The sequence below is a fragment of the Phyllostomus discolor genome, chromosome 8 (assembly GCF_004126475.2).
Source record: "Phyllostomus discolor isolate MPI-MPIP mPhyDis1 chromosome 8, mPhyDis1.pri.v3, whole genome shotgun sequence".
Taxonomy (NCBI): Eukaryota; Metazoa; Chordata; class Mammalia; order Chiroptera; family Phyllostomidae; genus Phyllostomus; species Phyllostomus discolor.
In genome coordinates this window covers 45,596,140-45,618,469 of record NC_040910.2, presented here as the reverse complement: position 1 = coordinate 45,618,469, position 22,330 = coordinate 45,596,140, and the positions used below count along the sequence as shown (strand labels likewise).

At 49.7% G+C, this 22,330-nt stretch overlaps 1 protein-coding gene across 3 annotated transcripts in view; it reads right to left on the bottom strand.

The window, feature by feature from the left end:
• Positions 1–22,330, bottom strand: part of CACNA1A (calcium voltage-gated channel subunit alpha1 A) — a 289,195-nt gene that overhangs the window by 100,181 nt on the left and 166,684 nt on the right. For all 3 annotated transcript variants that reach the window (XM_036032406.1, XM_036032405.1, XM_036032407.1), the window contains exons 6-8: positions 12,127–12,218; positions 9,574–9,726; positions 5,235–5,428 (exon numbers count right to left, since the gene is read on the bottom strand). In XM_036032406.1, the coding sequence (XP_035888299.1) occupies positions 5,235–5,428; positions 9,574–9,726; positions 12,127–12,218 (439 nt within the window). The remainder of the gene's footprint in view (positions 1–5,234; positions 5,429–9,573; positions 9,727–12,126; positions 12,219–22,330) is intronic.

Genomic DNA, 22,330 nt, shown 5'->3' with positions numbered 1-22,330 from the left:
AGAGAGGCGGGAGAGAGAAGAGGAGGAGGAGAGAGACAGAGACAGAGATGCACACGTTCAGTTCTCCAGTGTCTCTTGCTGTAAAGGCATTACTGACATCATGAGGACCCCACCTGTCACCTAAACTATCACCTCCTCTGAGGGTTTTCTAGACACAGCAACTGGAGAAGCCACTTGTGAGATTCCCTCAGTCTCAGCTGTTGGTGGTGGGGCAAATCCTTGGGGCTCCTGAGGACAGAATTCAAGGAGTCTGTGAGTTTGAATAGAAAAAAGTCCATCCTTTACTTCCCACATTTCCACAGGAAATGGGCATTTTCTTCCATTATGAAGGGAGGCACCAATGGCAGCAGTCTGGACAGAACTGGTAACACTCATCACCAACAGAAATCACATAGTTTACAGATATCACACAAATTCTTTTACGCTTTACAACGGATAAAGTGACAGGAGTCACCTGACCCGTCACCGGGTCCTGCTGGCGATGTGTTACACTTTGAAATCACTCCAAAGATCTGTTTTTAAAAATATTTTGAGCCTCGGCTGGATGGCTCGGTTGGTTGGAGTGTTGTCCCAAACACCAAAAGGTTGCAGGTTCAATTCCTGGTCAGGGCACACACCTAGGTTGTAGATTCGATCCCTAGTTGGGGCGGGAACAACCAATCAATGTTTCTCTCTCACTCTCCTCTCTCTAAAACCAATAAACATATCCTCAGGTGAGGATTAAAATCAATTCCTCTCATTTATCATTATATGGTGAGCATTTCCCCACATCCTCAAATACTCTCCCAACAGATGATTTTTAATGACAGCGTGCTATTTCATCTTATGGAGGGACCATATGGTAACTAGTTGCTTCCAGTTGTGTTCTCTGTTTACGAATAACGCTGGGTGCACATCCTGATGTAAATGTTTGACTGCATTGTTGATTCGTTGGGCTAGGCTTTTTCCAAAAGGCACTTTAACTAGAGAGCCAAGTGGGAAAGAAGAGACAAAGAAAAAATGGGAAAGCCTGGAAAGGGTCTGAATATGCCATGTAGGTGAGCTGCTGCTGTTCCCTCTGCCAAGAACACCCTTCCCCAAATGTCTGCCTGGCTCCCTCCTTCTGTGAAATGCCGCCTCTTTCAAGGAGCCTTCTCTGATTTCCTGGCTTAGACTAGCCCCCATCTATGCATCACTTGTCCTCTTGTGCTGCTTTTGTCCCCAAAGGCATGTCACTATGTCCCATGTTATGCATCAGCTTACTATCTCCCACTTCCTGAGTATTTTGTTGTTTATCATGTTTATTGTTCACGTCTATCTTCCCTATCAGGTGGGATTTTTTGTCCGTCATCTTCATTGCAGTGTCCCCAATCACCTGTTTTCCAGCACGCATAGGTGCTCAACAAATAATCACAGGACACACAAATGGATTTCAGTGATGCTAAGGGAAGAAATGACTTGTTGGGATTGTAAGGCCCCGCCCACTTGGGCAAGCGGCATCCATTTGGCATCTGAGCCTGTGGATTCTAAGACACTTGGGGCAGGCATGTCTAGACTCCCCCCATGGGTCTCTGAGCCAGCAACTGGCAAGGCCATGTCCACGGCTATCGTGACTTGAATCTGCACAAGTAGATTCCAGATACTGGGCCTGCTTGTGGCTCGACGGAGCAAGGGGTGACCTAGCACAGGCCCGGGCAGGGCTGGCAGAGGGCAGAGCATGAGAGCAGGGCCCAGGTGGGTCCAGGAAAGCAGCGGCCCTGCCCTTGCCGGAGGAAACTCAAAGCCGGCCAACCGAGTCCCCACACTTGGCAACGAGAAGAGACCCCAGGGGTTGTGTTGGATGGGGGACTTGTCTTAATTTGGGAAGCCCCAGACAAAGGTTCAAGCACAAGAGGTTTATTTGGGAGGTGTTATGAATCGAACTGTGTCCCCTCCCTAAAGATATATTGAAGTCCTAACCTTTAGGACCTCACAATGTGACCTTATTTGGAAATAAGATCAACACAGAAGTAATTACTTAAAGTGAAGCCATACTGGAACATGGTGGGCCCTAATCCAATGTGACCAGTGTCCTTGTAAGAAGACGGCCGTGTGAAGCTGGGCAGCTGGAGTGGAGGGCGGAAGATCTGCAAGCCAAGGATTGCTGGCAGCCACCAGAAGCTGGAGGAGCCAGGAAGGATCCTCCCCTGGAGCCTGTAGAGGGAGCGCGGCCCTGCTCACACCTTGGTAGTGACTCTGGTCTCCAGACTGTGAGACAATAAATGCTTGTTGTTTTAAGCAATCGAATTTGTGGTATTTTATTGCTGCTTTAGGCTCACATCAGGCTGAAATCACTGCTCGGGCTTCTACCTAAAGGACGACAGTGTGGGAACTTCTGAACAGCTGCTCAGAGTCAGAGGCGGCCACCAGCAGGGCGAGGGTGGGACGGGAAGAGGGACCTTATAGCTCACACCGCGTCCTCAGGTGCTAATGGGGTCTCTATGATGAGAACTCCACATAGGTTTCTAACAGGAGCACCTTTGGGGCAGAGAATTTGGCTTACCCATAGCTGCCCAGTACCAGCTAAATGCCTGACATGTATCCATCTCACTCAACCCTCTTGCCCTGTGAGGTAGGACTGTGCTTCTGGTCATTCTGTAAAGTGGAAATGGAGGCACAGAGATGCCAAGAGACTTGCCCAAGGTTGCACAGCAAGAAAGTGGTGGAGTTGGGGTGGGAACCCAGGTAGCCTGGTGTCTGACTCTGCTCTCAGCCACTCCCCCTGAGCTTGCTTCCTCCGAGGCAGCTCTGCTCAAACTTTCTAGGACAAACATCCCCTGAAATAATGGTTTAGAATCTTCTGGAAATTCATGGTTTTGCTCACACTTCCTCTCCTACCATTAAGCACATCCCCAGTGTCTTCCTCTGAAACTCCGGACCCTTTCTCTGGACACCCAACCCAGTCTGACAGTTTTCATGTTCAGTTTTCTCAGCTCACCCCCCACCCCCACTCTGCTCTCCCCAGTTCTCCAATCACCTCCCAGGTTCTGTTTCGCTCCCAGGAGGGTTCATTGCCCCTCGCTTCCCAGAGCCCCCTCTCATACCACCCTTGCTAAGCAAAAGCGAAGAACCTATAACAATCCCCCAGCAAGCTTTGATCAATTTTTTAAAAGATTTCATTTATTTATTTTTAGAGAGAAGGGAAGGGAGAGGGAGAGAGACATCGATCAGTCGCCTCTCATATGTGCCCCAACCAGGGGCTGAACTCACAATCCGAGCCTGAGCCCTGACCAGGAATAGATCTGGCTTTGTGAGACGACACCCAACCAACTGAGTCACACTGGCCAGGGCACTTTGGCCAATTTTTACCCAAGCTGTCAGCAGGTGAAGCCCAAGCGAGAGCTCAGGCATCTCAGGTCTGCTCTCTGCTCCTAGAGATGCTATGCTCAGACAAGGGCTTTATGAAAACAGAACACCAGTCCCTTCCCCGCATCCTTTACATTTGTCAGCAGGTTACTAGAACAGCAGCAGAAGTCTATGTTGTGGGTGGTATGAACGGCACTCCTGAAATGTGGTGACCTGTGCAGTGTGTGACATGCATAGCTGCCCATGGCAGCTCTTTTTACTGTCTCGGCCCCACCCTAAAATGAGCCACTAATCTAAAGGATAGGTTCCCTCCACTCCTGAGGGGGGAGATTCCGTAAGGAATACATGCCGTGACTGGGAGGAGAGTTCGGTCCCTCTGCGTGCAGCAGGAAGCCTGGCATTGCTTCCCCGGTGGGCCAAGCCCTGGCAGAACCTTAACCAGTAGTTCGGTATTTGTGTGGGGCAGCCCCCAGATGGGCGGTAGGAAACAAGGTGGAAGGGGGCAGGTAGGGGTGCACATCTTTGCAGACATGTTTGTAACATTTTCAAGACCTAGGGCAAGTGTAATGACAAGAGGCCCACATACCGTGTGTAAATATTTAAAAACCACTAAATAAAATATGCTGGATGCTTGTCCTTTACAAACACGCCTTCACAAGCACTGGGAAGGTCAGGGCAAAAATCAGACTCTGGACATCTGGACTAGATCACGGTGTGGGGAGAGCCAGCCCTGCCCCATGATCATGGTCGCCTTCTCTTCCCACCCCCAGTTCTGTCCTGCCAGGGAGTGAAAAATCCCGCCTGCATGTCCAAGCTCCAGACACATTTGTGCCAACAGCCACCCTCGGGACGCCCTTGGCCTCCAGAAGGTACAAACGAGCGGTCCAGTGGAGCATAGACGGACAAATCTAATGCAAGTCCATGGGATCTGGGCATGGGCAGAGAATTCCAGAATCTTGGGTAACTCAGAGTGTGGTCTAGAAAGTGCGGGGGTGATGGTGGCATATGGCAGACATGTCATCCTGCCCCGTGACAGCTCACGCCATGGGGAGGGACATGGCTGGAGGAGGGCCAGCGCGTCCCAGTGCAGAGTCCCCTTGCACAGGTCCAAGGACATTACTCTTATCCATGCTTGGTTTTGAGTCACACCTTTATGTACAGGCAGACCTCGGAGATACTGCAGTTGGGTTCCAGACCACCGCAATAAGGCAGATATGGCAATAAAGGGAGTCACACAAGTTTAGGTTTCCCCCTACATATAAAAGTATGTTAATATGGGGGAGGGAGGGGTGGGTTGGCTGGGATGGGAGTAAAGGACAGAAAACTGTACTTGAACAATGATTAAAATAAAATTAGAAGAAAGTTATGTTAATATGATACTGTGGTCTCTTAAATACAATAGCATTACGTCTAAAAAAACTAACGTACACAACTTAATTAAAAATATGTCATTGCTAAAAAATGCAAATCATCATCTGAGCCTGTTGGAAAAATGGCGCCAATGGACTTGCTCAATGCAGGCGCACCACAAACCTTCAACTTGTTAAAAAAAGCCCAGAGTATCTGAAGCATAGTGGGCAAAGTGCAATAAAAGCAAGTCCTGCCTGTGTTTAAAAACCTAAAATTGTATTTAAACACCTGCACAGTGGAAAATTACTCAACATCTGTGTGCCCTCTGGATTTCCATGTCCAGAGGGGCCCTCCCCACTCGAGTGTCTTAAGTGGTGTTAAGTAGAACACCACTTAAGAGTTCTGAGGATGCCCCCCAACCCCATATTCAAAGGCCTCATCTTCAGGCCAGCTCTTCCAGAGCCGTGCTGAGTTGTCCCCTGGCTCAGGGTCCCTCCACTGCAGCCTCGTGAGCTGGCTGGTCCCGGAGGGCCACCTCCCTGCGTGCCCTCGTCACTTACGTTGTAGAGGAGGTCAGTCCACCCTTCCATGGTGATGCACTGGAAAACAGTCAGCACTGCAAACAGGATGTTGTCGAACTGAGTGATCCCATTGTTGGGCCCCTCCCAGTAGGGCTGGCATTTGGTCCCATTGGGGCAGGTGCGGGCGGGTTCTTCTGTCCCACATGGAGCTGGAGACTCACCCTGAATGTCATCTGTGAAAAGGGAGGGGAGAAACTCAGGAGAAGGAGCTGGGAAAAAACTGCTCTGAGAAATAGGCCCATGAAGATTTTTTAGGGTTGGATGTTGGGGGGGAAAAAAAGGCTACTGGGATGAATTTATCACTTTTTTTTTTTAAAACAAAAGACAACAAACCCAACATCTGTCTTTGTTGATCTACTCATTGTTTTCTATTTCATTAACTTCTTTTCTCTAAGCTGTATTACTTTTTCTGAATTTTCAAGATGGATTACCTTCCTTTAAAGCTATAAATTACACCCTGGCTGGTGCGGCTCAACGGATTGAGTGCCGGCCTGTGAACCAGAGGGTTGTTGGTTGGACTCCCTGTCAGGGCACCTGCCTGGGTTGCAGTCTGGGTTCCCGGTGGGGGCAGCGAGTGAGAGGCAACCACACATGATGTTTCTCTCCCTCTCTTTTGCCCTCCCTTCTCCTCTCACAAATAAATAAATAAATAAATAAATAAATAAATAAATAAAATCTTTTAAAAATTTTATTTAAAAAAGCTATAAATTACTTTTAAGTGTGGCTTTAGCTACACCTCACAAATTTTGTCATGTATCATCATTGTTTAAATAAAATATTTGGTAATTTCCACTATTACTTCCTCTTTGACCCATGGATAACCAAGACGTATTTCTCTTAAAAAAAACTTGTCATAGATAAGATATAGATATAGATAGATAAATATGGATATTAGAATAGTCTTATAAATTCCTACATATCTATCACCAATCTCAGCATTTGTCAACTCAGGGCTCCTCCTGTTTCATCTGCGTCCCCTCCCCATACTTTGCCACCAGAATATTTTTAAAGCAAATCCCAGACACCCTATTATTTCATCCTCAAATGAGCATGTCTCTTAATTTCCAAACACATTTAGAGTGATCTTTTTGTTGCCGGTTCCCAGCTTACTTGCACTGTGGCCAGTGGATATGTTCTGTATTACTCAGTCTTTTGAAATCTGCCCAGATGTGTGCTGTGGCCCTTATACAGCCAGTTTGGGGAAATGCGCTGTGTGCACTGTGAGGTAGTCGGGGCAGTGTTTCCCAGACTCCATCAGGACAAATGTGTTCATCACATCGTGTAATTCTTCTATAGCCTGATTGTTTCCCCTTGAGATGTGCTGGGCTCAGGGAGCTGTTCTGGGGGCAGCGAGGCCAGTACACACAACACTCACCCTCAGGCACAGGAGCTAAGCTTTGTCCCCCAAAAGCAGGAGGCAGATTGTGAAAATGGCACCAGTAAAGAGACACGTGCCAAGGATGCCCCTTTCGCTGGAAACCAAAGACAGCTTCTCGGCAAAGGTGGGTTGGGCACTAATGGCCAGGTCTCACCTCTGAGGGGTTGATCAGGAGGGAGGAGAGGGGCCTCTGTGAACACACAGTCAGGGGAGCATCTGTCATCCTGGGCATGTCCCCAGGGGACCGGAGCAGCAGATATGAGAGGACCCTATTCAGGGAGTGACACTTTTGAAGGTTTTCAGAGTGACATTATCCAAGAAGAAAACAGACAGCTGAGTGTGTACACTCGAGCTTCCCACTAAATGAAAATATATCTCAATGTATGCGCTCCAGGCTTTGAGCACCAGCTAACAGCCTCCACTCAGCACACGGCAAAGAGGAATAAGTGGGCACGGAATGCATGACTCTCACTGGTCTTTGAGGCTCAGTTAAACAGAAACGCCAGGTCGTGGAAAGCAATGCCCACTGCTCTCAGGGGCGTTGCCCACTGCTCAAGAAGCAATGACCACATCGGCCACTAGTTTCAGTGGCTGGAAATGCCTTCCCCGCTCACACTGGACTTGGTGCAGGGGCTGTGATTTAATAAATACAGGTTAGGAGGCAAAACCTCTTAAACATAAGGCTCAGAGCAGGGAAAAAAGGTCAGTGGGCTCCTATATACTAAATGAGAATCACTGTTTGTTGGGAACCTTCCTGTCTCCACCCTGTGCCCAAGGGTGGCTCAATTCCTACCCTGAGTTCCCCACTGAACACTGTTCCTCCTTTTTCCTGGGGCTGCAATAGCTCTCGCGTGTTCGTAGCACAGGGATCATGTACTAGTTTTCATTGCTATGAACTGGTTGCTGATGAGCACTCCTGTCTCCTTAAACTATTTTGGAAGTGGTTGCAAAGCAGGTAGAATTCCACTTTATCCTCGTGTCTCTGTGAGCCTGTAGCTCGGTGCTGGGCGCAGACGAACTGAGTTGACGATGACGAAGAAATGCGACTGCAAACTTGTCTATCTTTAGCGGCTTTGCCCGGCGGCGTTCTTGATTCCGATCCCTCCCAACTCCCTGCCCACCCATCATGGAACACTCTGAGCACTGCTTCTAGAAAAGCAACTGTCCAGAGAGTCTGAGGAATTTGGTTATAAATATATTTTAAAATTAACCTGCTGCCTGGGTGTCTGTATATAACTGTCTCTTACTCACACGCCTTATAATTTTAATCGTGAGCTTTTCAGTCAAAAATGGAGGCTCCCACCCGCTGGTGGCCCCGCCCACGCCCGTCCGCTCACAACCCCACTCAGGCCCAAGCCCGACGTGTGTCCCCTCCGCTGCAAAGGGAAAAAACCCCACAAAACTACCAAATCTAGGACCCAGGAGTCCTGCTTTCTCTGCTCTTGGCTGTTTTTTCCGCAGGGTCCTGCCCTGTATCTCTCCTTCTCGAATTTCTGCCTGGTGATGAGGACAGGTGCAGAAATAGCTCTGCCTCAATTAACACCTTCTTCATCGGGGAAAGAAATAATTAGGACATCCCATATTGAGCAAACTTCACAAGCCCAGGAGAGAAGGAGACAAGAGGAGCAAGAAAAAAAAGCAAAAAAAAAAAAAAGCATCTCAAATAAGCCCTTCCTATAGGGGTTTCCTTTCGTCTGGGGAGGTCTGGGGCGGGGCCTGAGCCACTTGGGGGTCACGGGGCAGAGAAGTGGGGTGGGAAGGCGCTCCAGGACTGAATCTTTTCCCAAGACACGTCTGAAACCTCCTTCCTTTCCTACATGGTTCTCTTGCAGCTTCACTGTCCACTCTGCCATTCCTTCAGTTCCCAGTGCCCTTGACCGTGACTAGTGCTGCCATCCAGCCAGCCTGCCTGCCTGAGATGGCCAGTGGTCCCAAAGGCTGAAACAGGCCTCCCTCCTTATTTGATTCCACTTGGTTCTTACAGAGAGCGACAGAGCTTAGATGGCAGGGGACTGCACTGGAAATGTATCTGGAAGCTACTGGTCTGTGCACATGTAGAATGTGGGGGACACCGCCAGCTGCACTGCTCCTTCAGAGCTGAGTCCCGGGGAGGGCGTGCCTCCTGCCTGCCCCCTTCCCCCCAACTCCTTGAGCCAGCTACTAGAGGATGGCACTGGCACAGTATGCAGAGGAGAGGGACCAGGACCTCACTGTGCTGGGTTCTGACAGGTTGGTGCCAGGACTCCCAGTTACGTGTCTAAGCACATTCTGGGGGAGACCCGGAGAAGCTATCCCCTATTATCCTACCACCCACAGAAGCAATCAGACCCCCTCCTTCCTGGCCTGGTGGTCCCTTCTGCTTTAGAACACAGCATGCGCTGTGGCCACTGCAAGGTAATCAGGCAGAGGCCCTCTGCATCCTGTCCATATCCTGTCGTCACTTGCGCTCCCTGCTCCCACCTGAAAACACCTTTCATGTCCACCCAGGAGCCGTTCGTTCCTCACCACTGATGGACAGAAGTCTGTGAATAAATACCCAGCTCCCTCACCAGTCAGGGGCCACTGTGCTGAGGTGTGTGTCTTCCTGAGGTGCCCAATGGGCCTGAGCCCTGGCTGCCCACAGTGGTGGTCTGCCTGATAACGCCCCTTTGTGAGAAGTCTTCCCTCCCCTGTACGACCTCCCCATGCCCCTGATGGCACTTCCTGGGACCACTTCCCAAATAAATCGCTTAGAATTGGGACAGCTGCTAGGGGACCTCAACACAAGGCCCTAGCAACAATGAGATCTTGGGGGCTGCTATGCCCAGGTTTGCCTGCAGTACATTTGGAAACTTCCAGAGAAGCAGACCCTGCCTAGCCCTTCCAGGAGTTTGTCCCCAAAGCAGGAAAGTAAGTGGGAGCAAGGTCAGAAAAAAAATACATTATGATGTTCAGACCTACCTGTCCCCTCTTCAAAGCAGGTGGTATGAAATTTTCCCATATAAAATTCTAACCCTATGATTGCAAAAATAAGGATTGCAAAAAATAGGAGAAGGCCGATCTGCAGCAGGGGGATCATCGCCTTCATGATCGACTTCAGGACGACTTGTAAACCTGGGGAGACAAAGAGACGGGCCCCAGGGCCATGAGCAGTCATCCCAAATCCCACCCCCAGGACACCTCCCTCGGGAACCCAGAGCACTGGGGGGCGGGGGTGGGCGACAGCAAAGGAAGGTGGAGGAAGGTCACACAGAGGCTGGTCACTGTTATAACAGGAACAATCTCTCTTCATTGTTAACAACACTTTTATTTCAAAATAGTTTTTAAAGTATTTGACGTATGCTGTGTCACTGGATGAATGTTTGGGCTAAAAGGAGTGGAAATCCACTGCTTTCTGAACCTGGGTGTTGGGTGGCTCTCACCCAGAGCAGGGTGTCTTTTTCTAGTTTCTTTTCCACCAAGAGGGACATCTTTTCCTAATTTATGCAAAGGCACCATGTGGACAAGCTGCAACTGTATGGGCAAGCAGTCAACATCCCAGGTCCAATCCAGGAAAACCAGGCATCATTTCATTGGCTCCCAGCACAACCCCAGCATGAGGTGGGCTCGAGCTGTGTAAAACGATCCCAGTTCTGCAGGGGCCAGAAGCAAGGCGCAGAGAGGTGTCGTGATTCTCCCGAGGGCACAAGAGATAATGGAGGCAGGATTCAAATCCAGGTCTACGTGACGTCAGAGCCTATGTTTGTAACCGCTGTGCTATATATTAGGAAAGTCTATGGTTAAAATTAGGCTTCCAACATATAACTTGTGGCTTGCTTCTTGATTAGAACGTTGCATGGCCCAGATTAGCACCTCCTGATAGGTGGACACCCTAGCAGGAGAGGGAAACTGCCCAGGTTCTCCAAGGGGCTGTGCTACCCTAGGGTCCAACCTGAAGGTGAGCTAGTGGAGGCAGTGTCGCAGAGTGGTGAAGGCTCTGGACACCGGATCCTATCGGTGCCCAAGCAGACTCCTTTGCTGTGGGTGTATCTGCCCTCGGCTGCTGCGAGCACTGGCTGCCATGGCTCCCAGCTCCCCTCTTCTCCTCTAATTGCTCTTGGTTGTCAAGAGTTGCCTCACCCAGGAGGCTGTTGCTGTCCCACCTTCCACCCCCAGTAATTAACCAGAGAAGTGGGAAAGGCCGGCCTCCTTCACTCAAGCTGGAGGACCACTCTGGTGCTATTTATACTCCATTCCCTCATTCCTTCCCCCCTGACAGCAACCCCTCCACTAAAGAAGGTGCATCTGAACACCTGTCTACATCTGCTTCTAGGGGACCAGACAGACCTAGTCATCTACTTGCTAGCGATGTGACCTTGGACAAGCCAAGCAGCCAGTCTGAACCCTGGTTTCCTCTACTGTAAATGGCGGTTACTAAGGCACCTCCCTCTCACGACCGAATGAGAGTGCACACCTGGCAGGGTACCTGACACGTCAGAAGTGGTTATTACACAGACTCTTATCAGTATTAGCTTTGGGATGGCCCTTAGTTCAAAATGATGCAGCCTCCTGCTGGAATCAGACACCCAAGTAGGAATGCCTTCTTTCTACAAAAAAGACCCTGCTGGTGGTCTTCTGAGAAATCCTACTCTTTAAATCCAGACGGCGATGAACCTGAAGGCCAAACTCAACGATAATGTAAAATGGTGATAACAACAGAACCTACCTCACAGGCTTGTTATGAGGATAAATGAGTTTCGAAATAGCAAATACTTAGAAGAGTATCTGGCACATGATAATAGATATAATAATAATCATAATAATCATAATTTATTTGGCTCCCCCAAAGGCTGGAGTAGAAGCACTCCTGCGGGGTGAGGAAGCAGTGTGGAACGAGTATCGACTTTGGAGCTTGTCACTGAAAAGCTGTAAGAACTCAGGTGGGTAGTTCAACCTTTCTGAGCCTTAGCCTTTTCATCTGTAAAATGGGTTCATTGGGGGCTTACAGGAATAAACTAAGATAATGTACACAAAACTGTTCCTGCAGTGCCTGGTGCTACTCAGGCACTCAATAAATGGTAACGGTTATTGCCACCAGTGTTACTGCCCAGGCCTGGGGGTCACACTTGCTAATGCCTAGTTCTGCCACATCTCAGCCATGGCACCCTGATCAAATTATTCAGCTGCTCCGAGCCTCAGTTTCCCCATCTGTAAAATAGAGATTTCAGCACTAGCAGTGTCATACGGTTGGTTGTGAGTACTGAATGTAGTGTTTAGCATGGCTCCTGGTAGACAGTAGGCACTCAGTGACTGGGGACTGTGGTTATGGGTAAGGTTCCTGGCTCACTTTCAGGAGCTCACCCAGACCTGAAGCCAGGTTCCTGAGGGCCCCGTGGGGAGCTTCCTCAAAGTGCAGGCTGCCCTGACACAGGCTAGGGCAACCTCTGGGGGTCCCTCTTGAGGTGCTCAGCAGAGGGGAAACTGAGGACGCCAGGGCCCTGAGCAGACCCCTTGCCAGGTCGGAAACTCACGCACTTGGGATTCCAGACACGAGCTTGAGCGGTCGCAGCACTCGAACTGCCCTCAGTGTCCGTAGATCAAACTCTGTCCCAACTGTTGCCAAGATGCTGCAAGAAAGAAACCGGAATGGAAAACAAAGGGTGGGTTTCAGGGTCAGACAGGTGGGCAGGGTGCTTGGGGCTTGGTGTTTGCATTTGTTGGCTGGGTGACCGCAGGCAGGGGACATGACATTGCTGGGACTCAGTTCTGTCACCTGTAACACAGTGTTAATGTCACCTGCTTCACGGGATAAGAGGGGACTTACAACAACCCTGAGCAGGTGGATGGCTGATAAAAACAAAGGATGGACTGGGAGGTCCATCCCAGGTCCTCGAGACCATGGCAGGTCCTCGAGAGCACGGGGTCGGGGTGATGTTCGGTGCATTTCACAGCCACAGCCAGAATCGGCTGTGGGGGAGTGGCAGGCCTTTTGGGGCTTGGGGCTTTTTACCAGTGGGCAGGAAAGCAATTCAGTACAACGGCCCAGACTACGTGGGTTCACATCCCAGTTCTGCCACTGCCCAGCTCTGTGACCTTGGGCAAGTCACTTCCTTGCTCCATGCCTCAGTTTCCCCTTGTGTATAATGGGATAACAACAGTACCCCAGAGTCTAATACACCTCAACACTACACTTCAAACAACAGTACACCCCAAAGAGGTGTGAGGATTAAATGAATTGACATTTGTGAAGTGGCTGGCACAGAACCTGGCACGTAGAAAGTGTGCTAAGCTACTCATCGATAAATGGGAAAACCAACAAACCAACAAGAGGTGTGGCCTGATGGTGTTGGACCAGTTGGCATTGGCCCTAGAAGGCAGCTATAGACCCCAAGCCTTGGGTCAAAATGAGTCACTCTGGCAAATTCAGGTGAGATGAGCCTTCTGTAGAACCTCCCCGCCCAACAGCTGGAAAGACCATTTGTGTAAGTGTTGCTGGTGAGACAAGGGGTCCCACAGCCCCTCCTCCTAAGGCACCCCAGGGAACCTCCCTGACTTGTTTCCTGAATCAGTCCACCTCTGAGGCAAGTGACAGAATGAGCTACCACAGAGCCACTCAACAGACAAGCCTGTCATCACAGCTGCAGACGATGGACAAGGGGTGCTGACAACCAGTGGGGGGTGTCCATGCCAACAACCCGAAGGTATCATCAGTCTCGTGCAGGGGTCCGGATGGTACCACTTTGGCCTGTAACAACAGTATCTGCATCTCTTTGTCTGACAGCTTTCTCCAGCACCGAGACAGGCCCCCATGGGAGCAGCCCACAGCCAAAGACTGCTGGGAACTGGAGGGTCAATTCCCCAGTTCATTGCCCCCCATTCCAGGCTGCTCTCAGGGGTGTTCCCCAGAGGGATGGATCCCAGCCACCCACCGGAATCAGCTGCTCGACCAGTCATCCGTCCTTGCTGCCTCTCCCCCCACCGACATTTCCTGGGGTCACCTCCCCGATGAACTACTTGCACCTGAATCCTTGTTTCAGGGTCTATGCTGGGGCACCCCAAACTAAGACATGGGTTGTTTCCAACTTTATTCAAGACTATGCCTAGAGCAGACATGGGCATTTTAGGTTGGACTGACCTAATTTTCCACCATCAACAAGTATGCAGTTGAGTATGTCCTATGTGCCAGGCAGAGCAACACGTGAGACTCTCCCTGCCCTATGGAGCTGATGCAGAAGAAAAATGTTTAACAAAAAAATGCACACAATGAATGAATCCATTGCAGGTATGATGCATCCTTAGAGAGGATGGAAGACAGTGGCACTGACGGCACACAGCAGGTCCTATTAACTAGCCCAGGGAGGACCGGTCTGAAGCTGAGGCCTCATGGATGAGGAGGAGGAATCTGGTCAGTGGGAGAAGAACTTTCCAGGCTGAGGGAATGGCTGACACAGACAGCGTGGGTGGGAAGAGGCTTGGCAAATTCAGAAAGTGCAATGGTGCCATGGCAGGGACTTGGATGGTGCCATGAAGCCATGCCACACAACCCAAAGAGCTTTTACTTCAATTTACTCTATTTTTCTCTTCCTCTACCAACTTTCTCATGTTCCTTTGGGTTCCCCTGACTCCATTTCATACGTCACCACCTATTTCTCCACCTCATGCCCTCCCTCCTTGGCAGGTCGTCAGTAGGCGGCGCACAGCAAACAACCAGCATGCCTTGAGCGTCATTTATTCACTTCACAAGCCCTGACGGAGCACCGGCAGTATGCTGAGCCCTGTCCAGGTCCTGGAGATGTGCACAGCAGGAATCCTGTTTGCTGGGGGCAGGGTGGGGGGTGGGGCTGGAAATAAACCCAATAAATACACCGAATGTCAGGGGGACAAGCACGAGGGAGAAAAGCAATGTGGGGTGGGGGAAACGTCGGCGACCGGGAACAGGGTGGGGGGTGGGGGGGTGGGGGGGTGGGGGTGGTGGGCAATGATGTTGATACCAGCTGGTGAAGGCCACTGTTCTCACCATCTGGCAGGGAAGGAATTCAGAGGTAAGAATGCTCAGACCAGCACTGCCCAGTAGAACCTGAATAAGAACTGTGTGGTCAATTTATAATTTTCTAGCAGCCACATTAAAGGAGTAAAAAGAAACAGGTGAAATTAACTTTAATAACGTAGTTTCTTTAACCCAGTCCATCCAAAGTGGTATCACTTTCAGGCAATCAATACGAACGATTTATTAAATTGACACTTCATACATTATTTTCTGTGGATTAAGTCTTTGAAATCGGGTGCATATTCTCCACTTACGGCCCGTCACCACTGAGATGCTTAATGGCTGCAGAAGACCCGTGGTGAACGTACTGGACAGTGCAGGTCCAGAGAAAGAGACACCGAAGATGTGAAGAAAGAGGGGGTGAGCCACATGAGTATGTCAGGGGAAACTCCAGGTGGAGAGATGGCCAGTGTGAAGGTCCTGAGGCTGACCTGGGGCCTGGGGCACTGAGGGACAGCATGGAGGCCAGTGCGGCTGCAGCCAAGTGGGCCAGGTTGACAGTAGGAGGACATGAGGGCAGGGAGGTGATGAGTCCTTGAAGGCCACGGGGAGGACTTGGGCTTTTGCTCTGAGTGAGGTAGGAGCTATGGAGGATTCTGAGCAGAGAAGAGGCATGATCTGACTTATATTAAAACAAGGCCCTTCTGGGGACAAGGCCAGAAGCTGGGAGACTGGGGAGGAAGTGACTGCATTGTTCTCAGTGAGCGATAATGCCTCCAGGCCAGGTTGTTCAAGGCACAATGATAACACTGAGATGACCTCAACCCTGCTGTCAGACGATCATGCAAGTAAGTGGATAAAAGATCCAAGTCCAAGTCTGAGGAGGCAGCATAGCACCATTCGCACAAAATCCCAGACCTGGGCTAAACCCTGGTTTTCTCATTGCGTGGCCTTTCCCTGGACTTGTCTAAGCCCCAGAAAGGCAGAGACTCCTACTTCCCTCCTGCCCACTGCCATCCTAGCCAGCACCCAAGATGTACTATCTCCTGATCTCCTCCCTGGACAGGTGAGGAGGAACTGGAAAGAGAACAGGTGGCGGAGGAGGCTCCTGTGGCCGAGAGCGCACTCGGAGGCCGGAGGCCTCGCTCGGGGTGTGTAGCGCACAAGAGAGCGGGCGGGCTGGATGGTGGAGGCTGTAACTGGAGGCTGAGGAGGTGGGTCTTGCCGTGTGGACAGTGGGAGTCATGTAAGGTTTCGGAGCAGGGGAGGGATGTGATTGGGGTTGGCGTTAGGAAGACAAGCCTGACAGCTGAAAGGACAGATTGGTGGTGATGGAGGCAGGAGCTAGGAGGCAGCCACAGAGCAGGCCAGCGTAATGAGGGCTGGAAGTAGGACAAAGGCAGTGGGAGTACAAAGGAGGCCCTGATTTATATTTAGCTGCCATTGATTGCTGTGCACCAGGGAGCCTGCCTGGGCTTGTCAAGTCCTCCCTGCACCCCAGTATTCAGCATTTAGCAGGATGAGTCCCATTTTACAGAGGAGGACACTAAAGCCCAGAAGTTACTAGCACATGGAGACCCACACCACCGATAAGAACTTGAACCCAGGACCCCAGCACTCCAGGACCCCAGTTCACCTCACAGGGCTCGTCGCATGGGCTGGGGCACCCATGGGGACGAAAGAGAAGGGAAGAACGGCTTCCTGGTTCTGAAAGAAACACAGAGTGAAGGTCGTTCCTTTACTCAACACGGGTTTATTAGCACCTACAATGAATGGGCTGGGTACTCAGGCAGGGCCTGAGGGCACTGCCATGAACGGAGTGAAGTGGGAGAACAGACGGCAGGTAGGTCAGAGAGTTCGAAGCACTAGGGAGAGCAATATGGCAGCCACCAGAGCTTCCGTGGCAGGAACCTGCAGGGGTCGGAGAGAGAGGGTTCAGGACACCTGCAGGTTTGGGCCTGGTCTACGAGAAGGAAGGTGATGCTGTCAGTTGAGACTGGAAGACCGAGGAAGGGATAGTTTGAAGGAAGGTCAAGGGCTGGGCTGTGGACACACTGAGTTGTAGATGCCAGTTTTCTATGACTCCCTCCTGAAAACCTTCCCCTGGCTCCCATCAGGCTCAGGTCAAATCCAAACTCTACCGTGACCACAAGACCTTGTGTGACTCGACTCCTGCAGGCTGTGCCGTCCCACTCTGACTTTCTGTTCTGCCAACAGGAAAAGCTTGTTCTACCATAGGAATCATCTGTTGGCTGTTTCTTCGACTTCAGGTGCTTGCCCATCCCCTCAACCCTCTCCCTTCTTGCCTAGCTGTCCCTCTTCGAGTCCTGCAGGCTGTAGCTCAGATCCTTCTAGAGAGGATTTCCCTGGCGCTTCTGGTTGAAGAGATGCTTCACTCTCTGGAATTACATTGTTCATGAAGTTGTGCTTATAATTCACCTCCTCTTCTAGAATGTAGCTCCACAAGTACAGAAATCTTTTTTTATTTTTGAAGTACCTGAAGCTCTTTTCATGGCCTAGCAGGTTCTCACTAAACATCTGGCGAATGAGTACGGGGGGCACAGGACAGGGTCATGGGAGACGGGCTATCCCAGGGCAGTCAGGTAAAGTGCAGAGAGCCAAGGGCCACATGGCGTGTTGGGGGAAAGCAACATTTTAAAAGACAAGAAGGGAAGGGAGATAACGACAAAGAGGGAGCTGTCACAGAGATGAGAGGGGACCAGGTAGAGAGTGTCATCCTTGAGGATCAGGTTCAAAAGTATTTTGAGAAAAGTGAGGCCACTGGTCTCCAGGGCAACACAGAGATGATTCAGAGGCAATGGACGGAGACCATCTATTACACGCGGCATCAGGACACTGGGGAACCTTGCCAAGGCTGACGTCTGGAGAGGACAAGAGAAGAAATGGAAATGTGGGCCTGGGTATGAGAGAGGACTTTCAGGGTGGGAAAGAAGTGAATTCGTTTATATGTCGAGAAAGAAGTCAGTGATGTATTTTGGTGTTTAGAGCTGTGCTGCCCAATACGGTAACCACACTACACATAGCTATTTAATATGTGCACTTAATTCAATTTATACTAAATTAGACACTCAGTTCCTCAGTCGTATCAACTGCACTTACACACAGCTATTTAAATATATACTTAATTTGATTTAAATTAAATGAGACATTCAGTTGCATTAGTCTCATTGCAAGTGCGCCACAGCCACAGGTGGGCAGCTGTGCACACGGCACTTTCCACCCTCGCAGAAAGTTCCATCGGATGGCGCTGCTCTAGCATGACCACCCCACAAGGCCAGGAACCTTCATCGGTTTTAGTTATCTGTTTAGATCTCGCCAGTACCTAAAAGTCTGCCTGGTATACAGTATGTTTGTTGAAAAAATGTGTGAAGAAACAATGAAGTGAAGTGTAGGCTAGCATAGGGATAATTAATACAGCAGATTTTAGAAGAGATGGAAGGGTGGGTAGAAGGCAGGACTTGTCTTAAACTAGGAAAAGACTCAGGGAAGACACTGCTGGTTGTCCACCCGACAGCCAGCCCCACCTTCCCTTGCTAGATGGGGCCTGTGATCCCTCCAAGAGGCAGAAGTTGCCCAATAGTCTCTTCTACCCAGGATTCTTTGCAGTGGGAGCACTGGTCACATGACTGGGCCAAGTGCCTAACAGGTCCTGAGTGAAGGTCACATGGCAGGAGCAGCCCCTCCTCACCTTGTGCATCTACATGGGATAGCTGGGCTGACGTCCTGGGACCCTGAGCGGTAAAGGTCACCAGACAGTCTTTACACTAAAGATGGCAGAGTGGAAAGGTGGACAAGATTCCTTAGAGACACTGCCGAGCTGCGGAACCAACTGCCTAGGCCCCTGACTTCTTGTAACCTGGGTAACAAACATCCCTCCTAGTGGTTCGGAGCCAGACAGCCCGGGTCAAATCCCAGTTCCTCCAATCACTACCTGTGTGGCCTTGAGCAGGTCACACAACCTCTCTGTGCCTCAGTTTCCTGAGCTGTAAGTGGGGATGACAGTAGTATGGTACTTCCCTTACAGGTGTGGGAATTTGTGTGATATGCTTATACTTGTGTTTGAGATTTACTAAGGCCTATGCAAACATTTGTTTTTTTGTTTTTTTTTTAACATTTGTTTTTTTATTAGCCTTTTTATTTTATTTTGTTACTTGCAGCTAAGTTATATCAGAACTAACTGATAAAGGGAACATCGTTTGTCAGGCTGTTTGCTTTACATACTGAAATCCCATTTTATGGCCCAGTATCTTTACCAGGTAAGTACAGATACTCCCTCATTTCACTGACAGGAGAACTGAGCCCCAGAGGGGTTAGCCACATGCCCACATCACACAGCTAACATGGGCTGCCTGGGTCCTGGGTCTGCCTTTGCTGCTTCCACTGTGCTGCCCCTTGGTTAACTCCATCATCCTAGGACCCCAGCCAGTCTCATGCCTCCATTAACCTGCCTGTGGAAGGAGCTGTATTTTCTCTGCTGTCTGGAAGTCAGGATGTCAGTAGATACTTGCAGAGGAACAACCACTGTGTGCCAGGAGGATGAGGAGGGGAGCATCTGCAAAAGCCCGAAGAGCTGGAGAGACCTCATGGGGAAGCGTAAGGCTGCCAGTTGAGAAGGAGGGGCAGACAGGAGAGTGAGAAGATGCCAGCATGGTTGGGAAGCAGGGGAGAGGATGGGTGCTGCGGTGGACGCCCGGACCTCAGGTTAGAAGCAGCATCTGCCCCTTTGAGGTCCGGCTCAGATCTTCCCGAGATGGGTACTTGGGAGCACAACCGATTCCCATGCGGCCGGTATCCTTGCCCCTCATAGACTGTGCCAATGCTTTCAGGCTCGTTCTGAAGTCACCTGGCTTGTAGCTCCTCTTGGGAAAACTATTTCTAAATTCTTTTTAAGCCCTCAAAGGCAGAGAGTAGTTCATTGCTTCCCTCGGTTCACGGCACATCTTCATGTTTGGTCTGTGCGATTCTGCCGTCTGGATCGTTTGTTCGTTTGCTCCTCTTTGTCCCCAGACTCTGCTTTCATTCTCCCCCGTAAGAACCGACCAGCAAAATGTTTAATCTGGGCTGTTCTGGTAATAAATTCTGGTAAAACATGTACTTCAATTTGAGTGTGTGTATTTTTAATTTATACATGCGGCACAAATTTAGGTGTATTCTGTTGTTTTCTGTTTTCACCCAGAACCAGGTTTTGAAGCCCTGTCCAGGAAGGTGGTGCAGCCCGGGGCAGTCCCTGGGCCCGGGGCTCCATAGGAACCTCTGCCTCATCCCACCTCCTGGGCCCCAGGTGCGGGTCCCAGGCGGCCCCCAGCTCCTCCTCCACAGACAGAGCTGCAGAGGACGACTCCGTTCCCTCCACTCAGGGACCCGGGGAAGACCTCCCCAGGATGGGGGACTGGGGCCAACACTGCTGGAGGGTCTGGACCCAACCGCACTCAGTACTGCCGCTGACCCTTCAGAGTGGCCGTCCATGCCACACGCCCACGAGTGAGTCAGGAGCTTCATCTGTCCCCATATTCCCACCTAACTAAGGGGTTTCATCCACTTTTCTAATTTTTTCCACTATAAGAGGCATCCAGAGATGCTCACAATTTTAATTTTCATCTTTCTGATTGTAAATGATTTTGAGTACCACATCATACTGATTAGTTTATCAGAGGTCTCTTCTGCAATCTGCCCACTCACATTTTTGTCTGTTTTCCTGCTGGGGTTGCTGCACTATTATTCTCATTGACTTGCAAACATTCCCTTGAATAGTCTTGATCCGTGCTGCCCAATATGGGAGCCACTAGCCACATGTGGCTATCGAGCGCTCAAAATGTGGCTGGTGTAAGTGAGGAACTGAGTTTTAAAGTATTTACTTTTAATTCATTTACATTTAAAATAGTGACAGGTGGCAAGGGCTACTGTATTGTTGGTTATTATTAATCCCTAGTGAGTTTTTTCCTACCACTCTATGTACTATTTACAAACACTACTTTAGTTCTTACCAGCTACCAGGTGCTACTTTAAATGATTTATAAATATAAGCTCATTTTAAACTGCTAACAACATGAAAGTAGATTAAATTCTCTCTATCTTATTGATGAGAAAACTGAGGCACAAAGAGGTTGAGTGGTTTGTCAGAGGATTCACAGGAAACAGTAAGAGCAGGATCTGGTTCCCCTCCCCCCAATTATGCCTTTATTTCAACAGAATATTTTAGTTATCATACATGCAAGTATTTTTTTTGCTTTAGAGTGTGTGCTTTTCATGTTTTACTTAAGAAGTCCTTGTCTTCGCCAGGTTGCACAGATATTCTTCTCCCTTAACGTGAAGTCCTCACCTCGCACGCAAGGTTCTCTCAGGGCCTGGCCCTTTGCACCAAGTAGCTCTTCCTCTTGTTTGACTTTTAAAGTAGAGGGTTGCACAAAAGGACCCTTTCTACTGCACAAAAGGACATTTCTATTTTGGGTGACTCATGAAGCCCTCTTCAAGTATGGTACTTTCTTAAATAAAAAGGAATGGGACCAAATGCAAAACTCCAGAAAGTGCCAGGTCAATGATTCTAGAAAAGACGGGTCGAACATGTTGGGGCAACAAGGGGACGGCATTTGAGGGAGGACTTGCAGGTTTGGAGATCAGTGGGTCTAGGGCTCCCGAGAGATCGTACTGCCCTGCTGATACCAGGCTGAGGGAGGCAGTGGAAGGAAAACCTCCTTGAGAGACTAGAATAAGAAGACGATGTGGTGATTGAAGCAGGGTAGAACACAGTGCCTTCCCAACAAAGAAGGTTCATCCAAATTTGCAAGCAAAGAGTATAGGGTCAGCGGAGGAGAGCCTGCAGGTCCACTCTGGATGTTTGATGGAGTGAATTGAAGCTCTTGAAGAAACAGACAACTGGTTTTCAGAGGAGTTCTCAGACACCGAGTGGGCACCTCCTGCAGGAGGGAGAAACACTCCTGAAGGAAAATACAACTAAACTTTCTCCGGCCCGCAGTTGATGGCAGTTAGACTGGTCCAACCATTTGGGGAAGTTGTTATGCAGTCTCCACCAACGTGAAACAGATTCCTCCCAGAGAAATGTGAGCAGTAGTTACCAAAAGACAAGTAGAAGAGTGGCAACAGCAGCTTTCTCTGGAATAGCTCCAAAGTGGAAATTACCCAGATGCCCGCCACCAGTGCTGTGGATACAGTACACACGGCCAGGACAATGACTTACCTACAGCTCCAGCAACAACAAGGGTGGCGCTCGCATACACAAAGCCAAGGGAAAGAAGCCAGGCAGAGCACACAGTAGGATTTCACGTATTAACAAGTAAGACTCATCTATGGATAAGGCTACTGGACTGGTGGGAAAGAGAAGGTTTCTGGAGGCTGGGATATTCTGTTTCTTGATTTGGGTGCTGGTGACATGAATGTGTTCAGTTTTTGAAAATTACTCAAACTATACCCAAAGGTGTGTGTTTTTCTACATGTATGTTACACATCAATATAGAGTTAGATTTAGAAAGAAGCTAACGTTTATTGAGTGCTGCTGTGGGCCAGGCAGTGTGTGTTATTTCATTCAGTCCCCACAATGATCCTATGAGGTGGGGCCTGCCATTCCCTCTACTTCCAGACCAGAGGGGCTGAGTCACTGCTCCAAGCTCATGCCGCTAGTACACAGCCGAGCTGGGTTTTGATCTTGTGTCCCATTCATTTCTAATGTCTCTGCAATACATCCCAAGCTTGAAAAAGTGAGGATTCATGGATTTC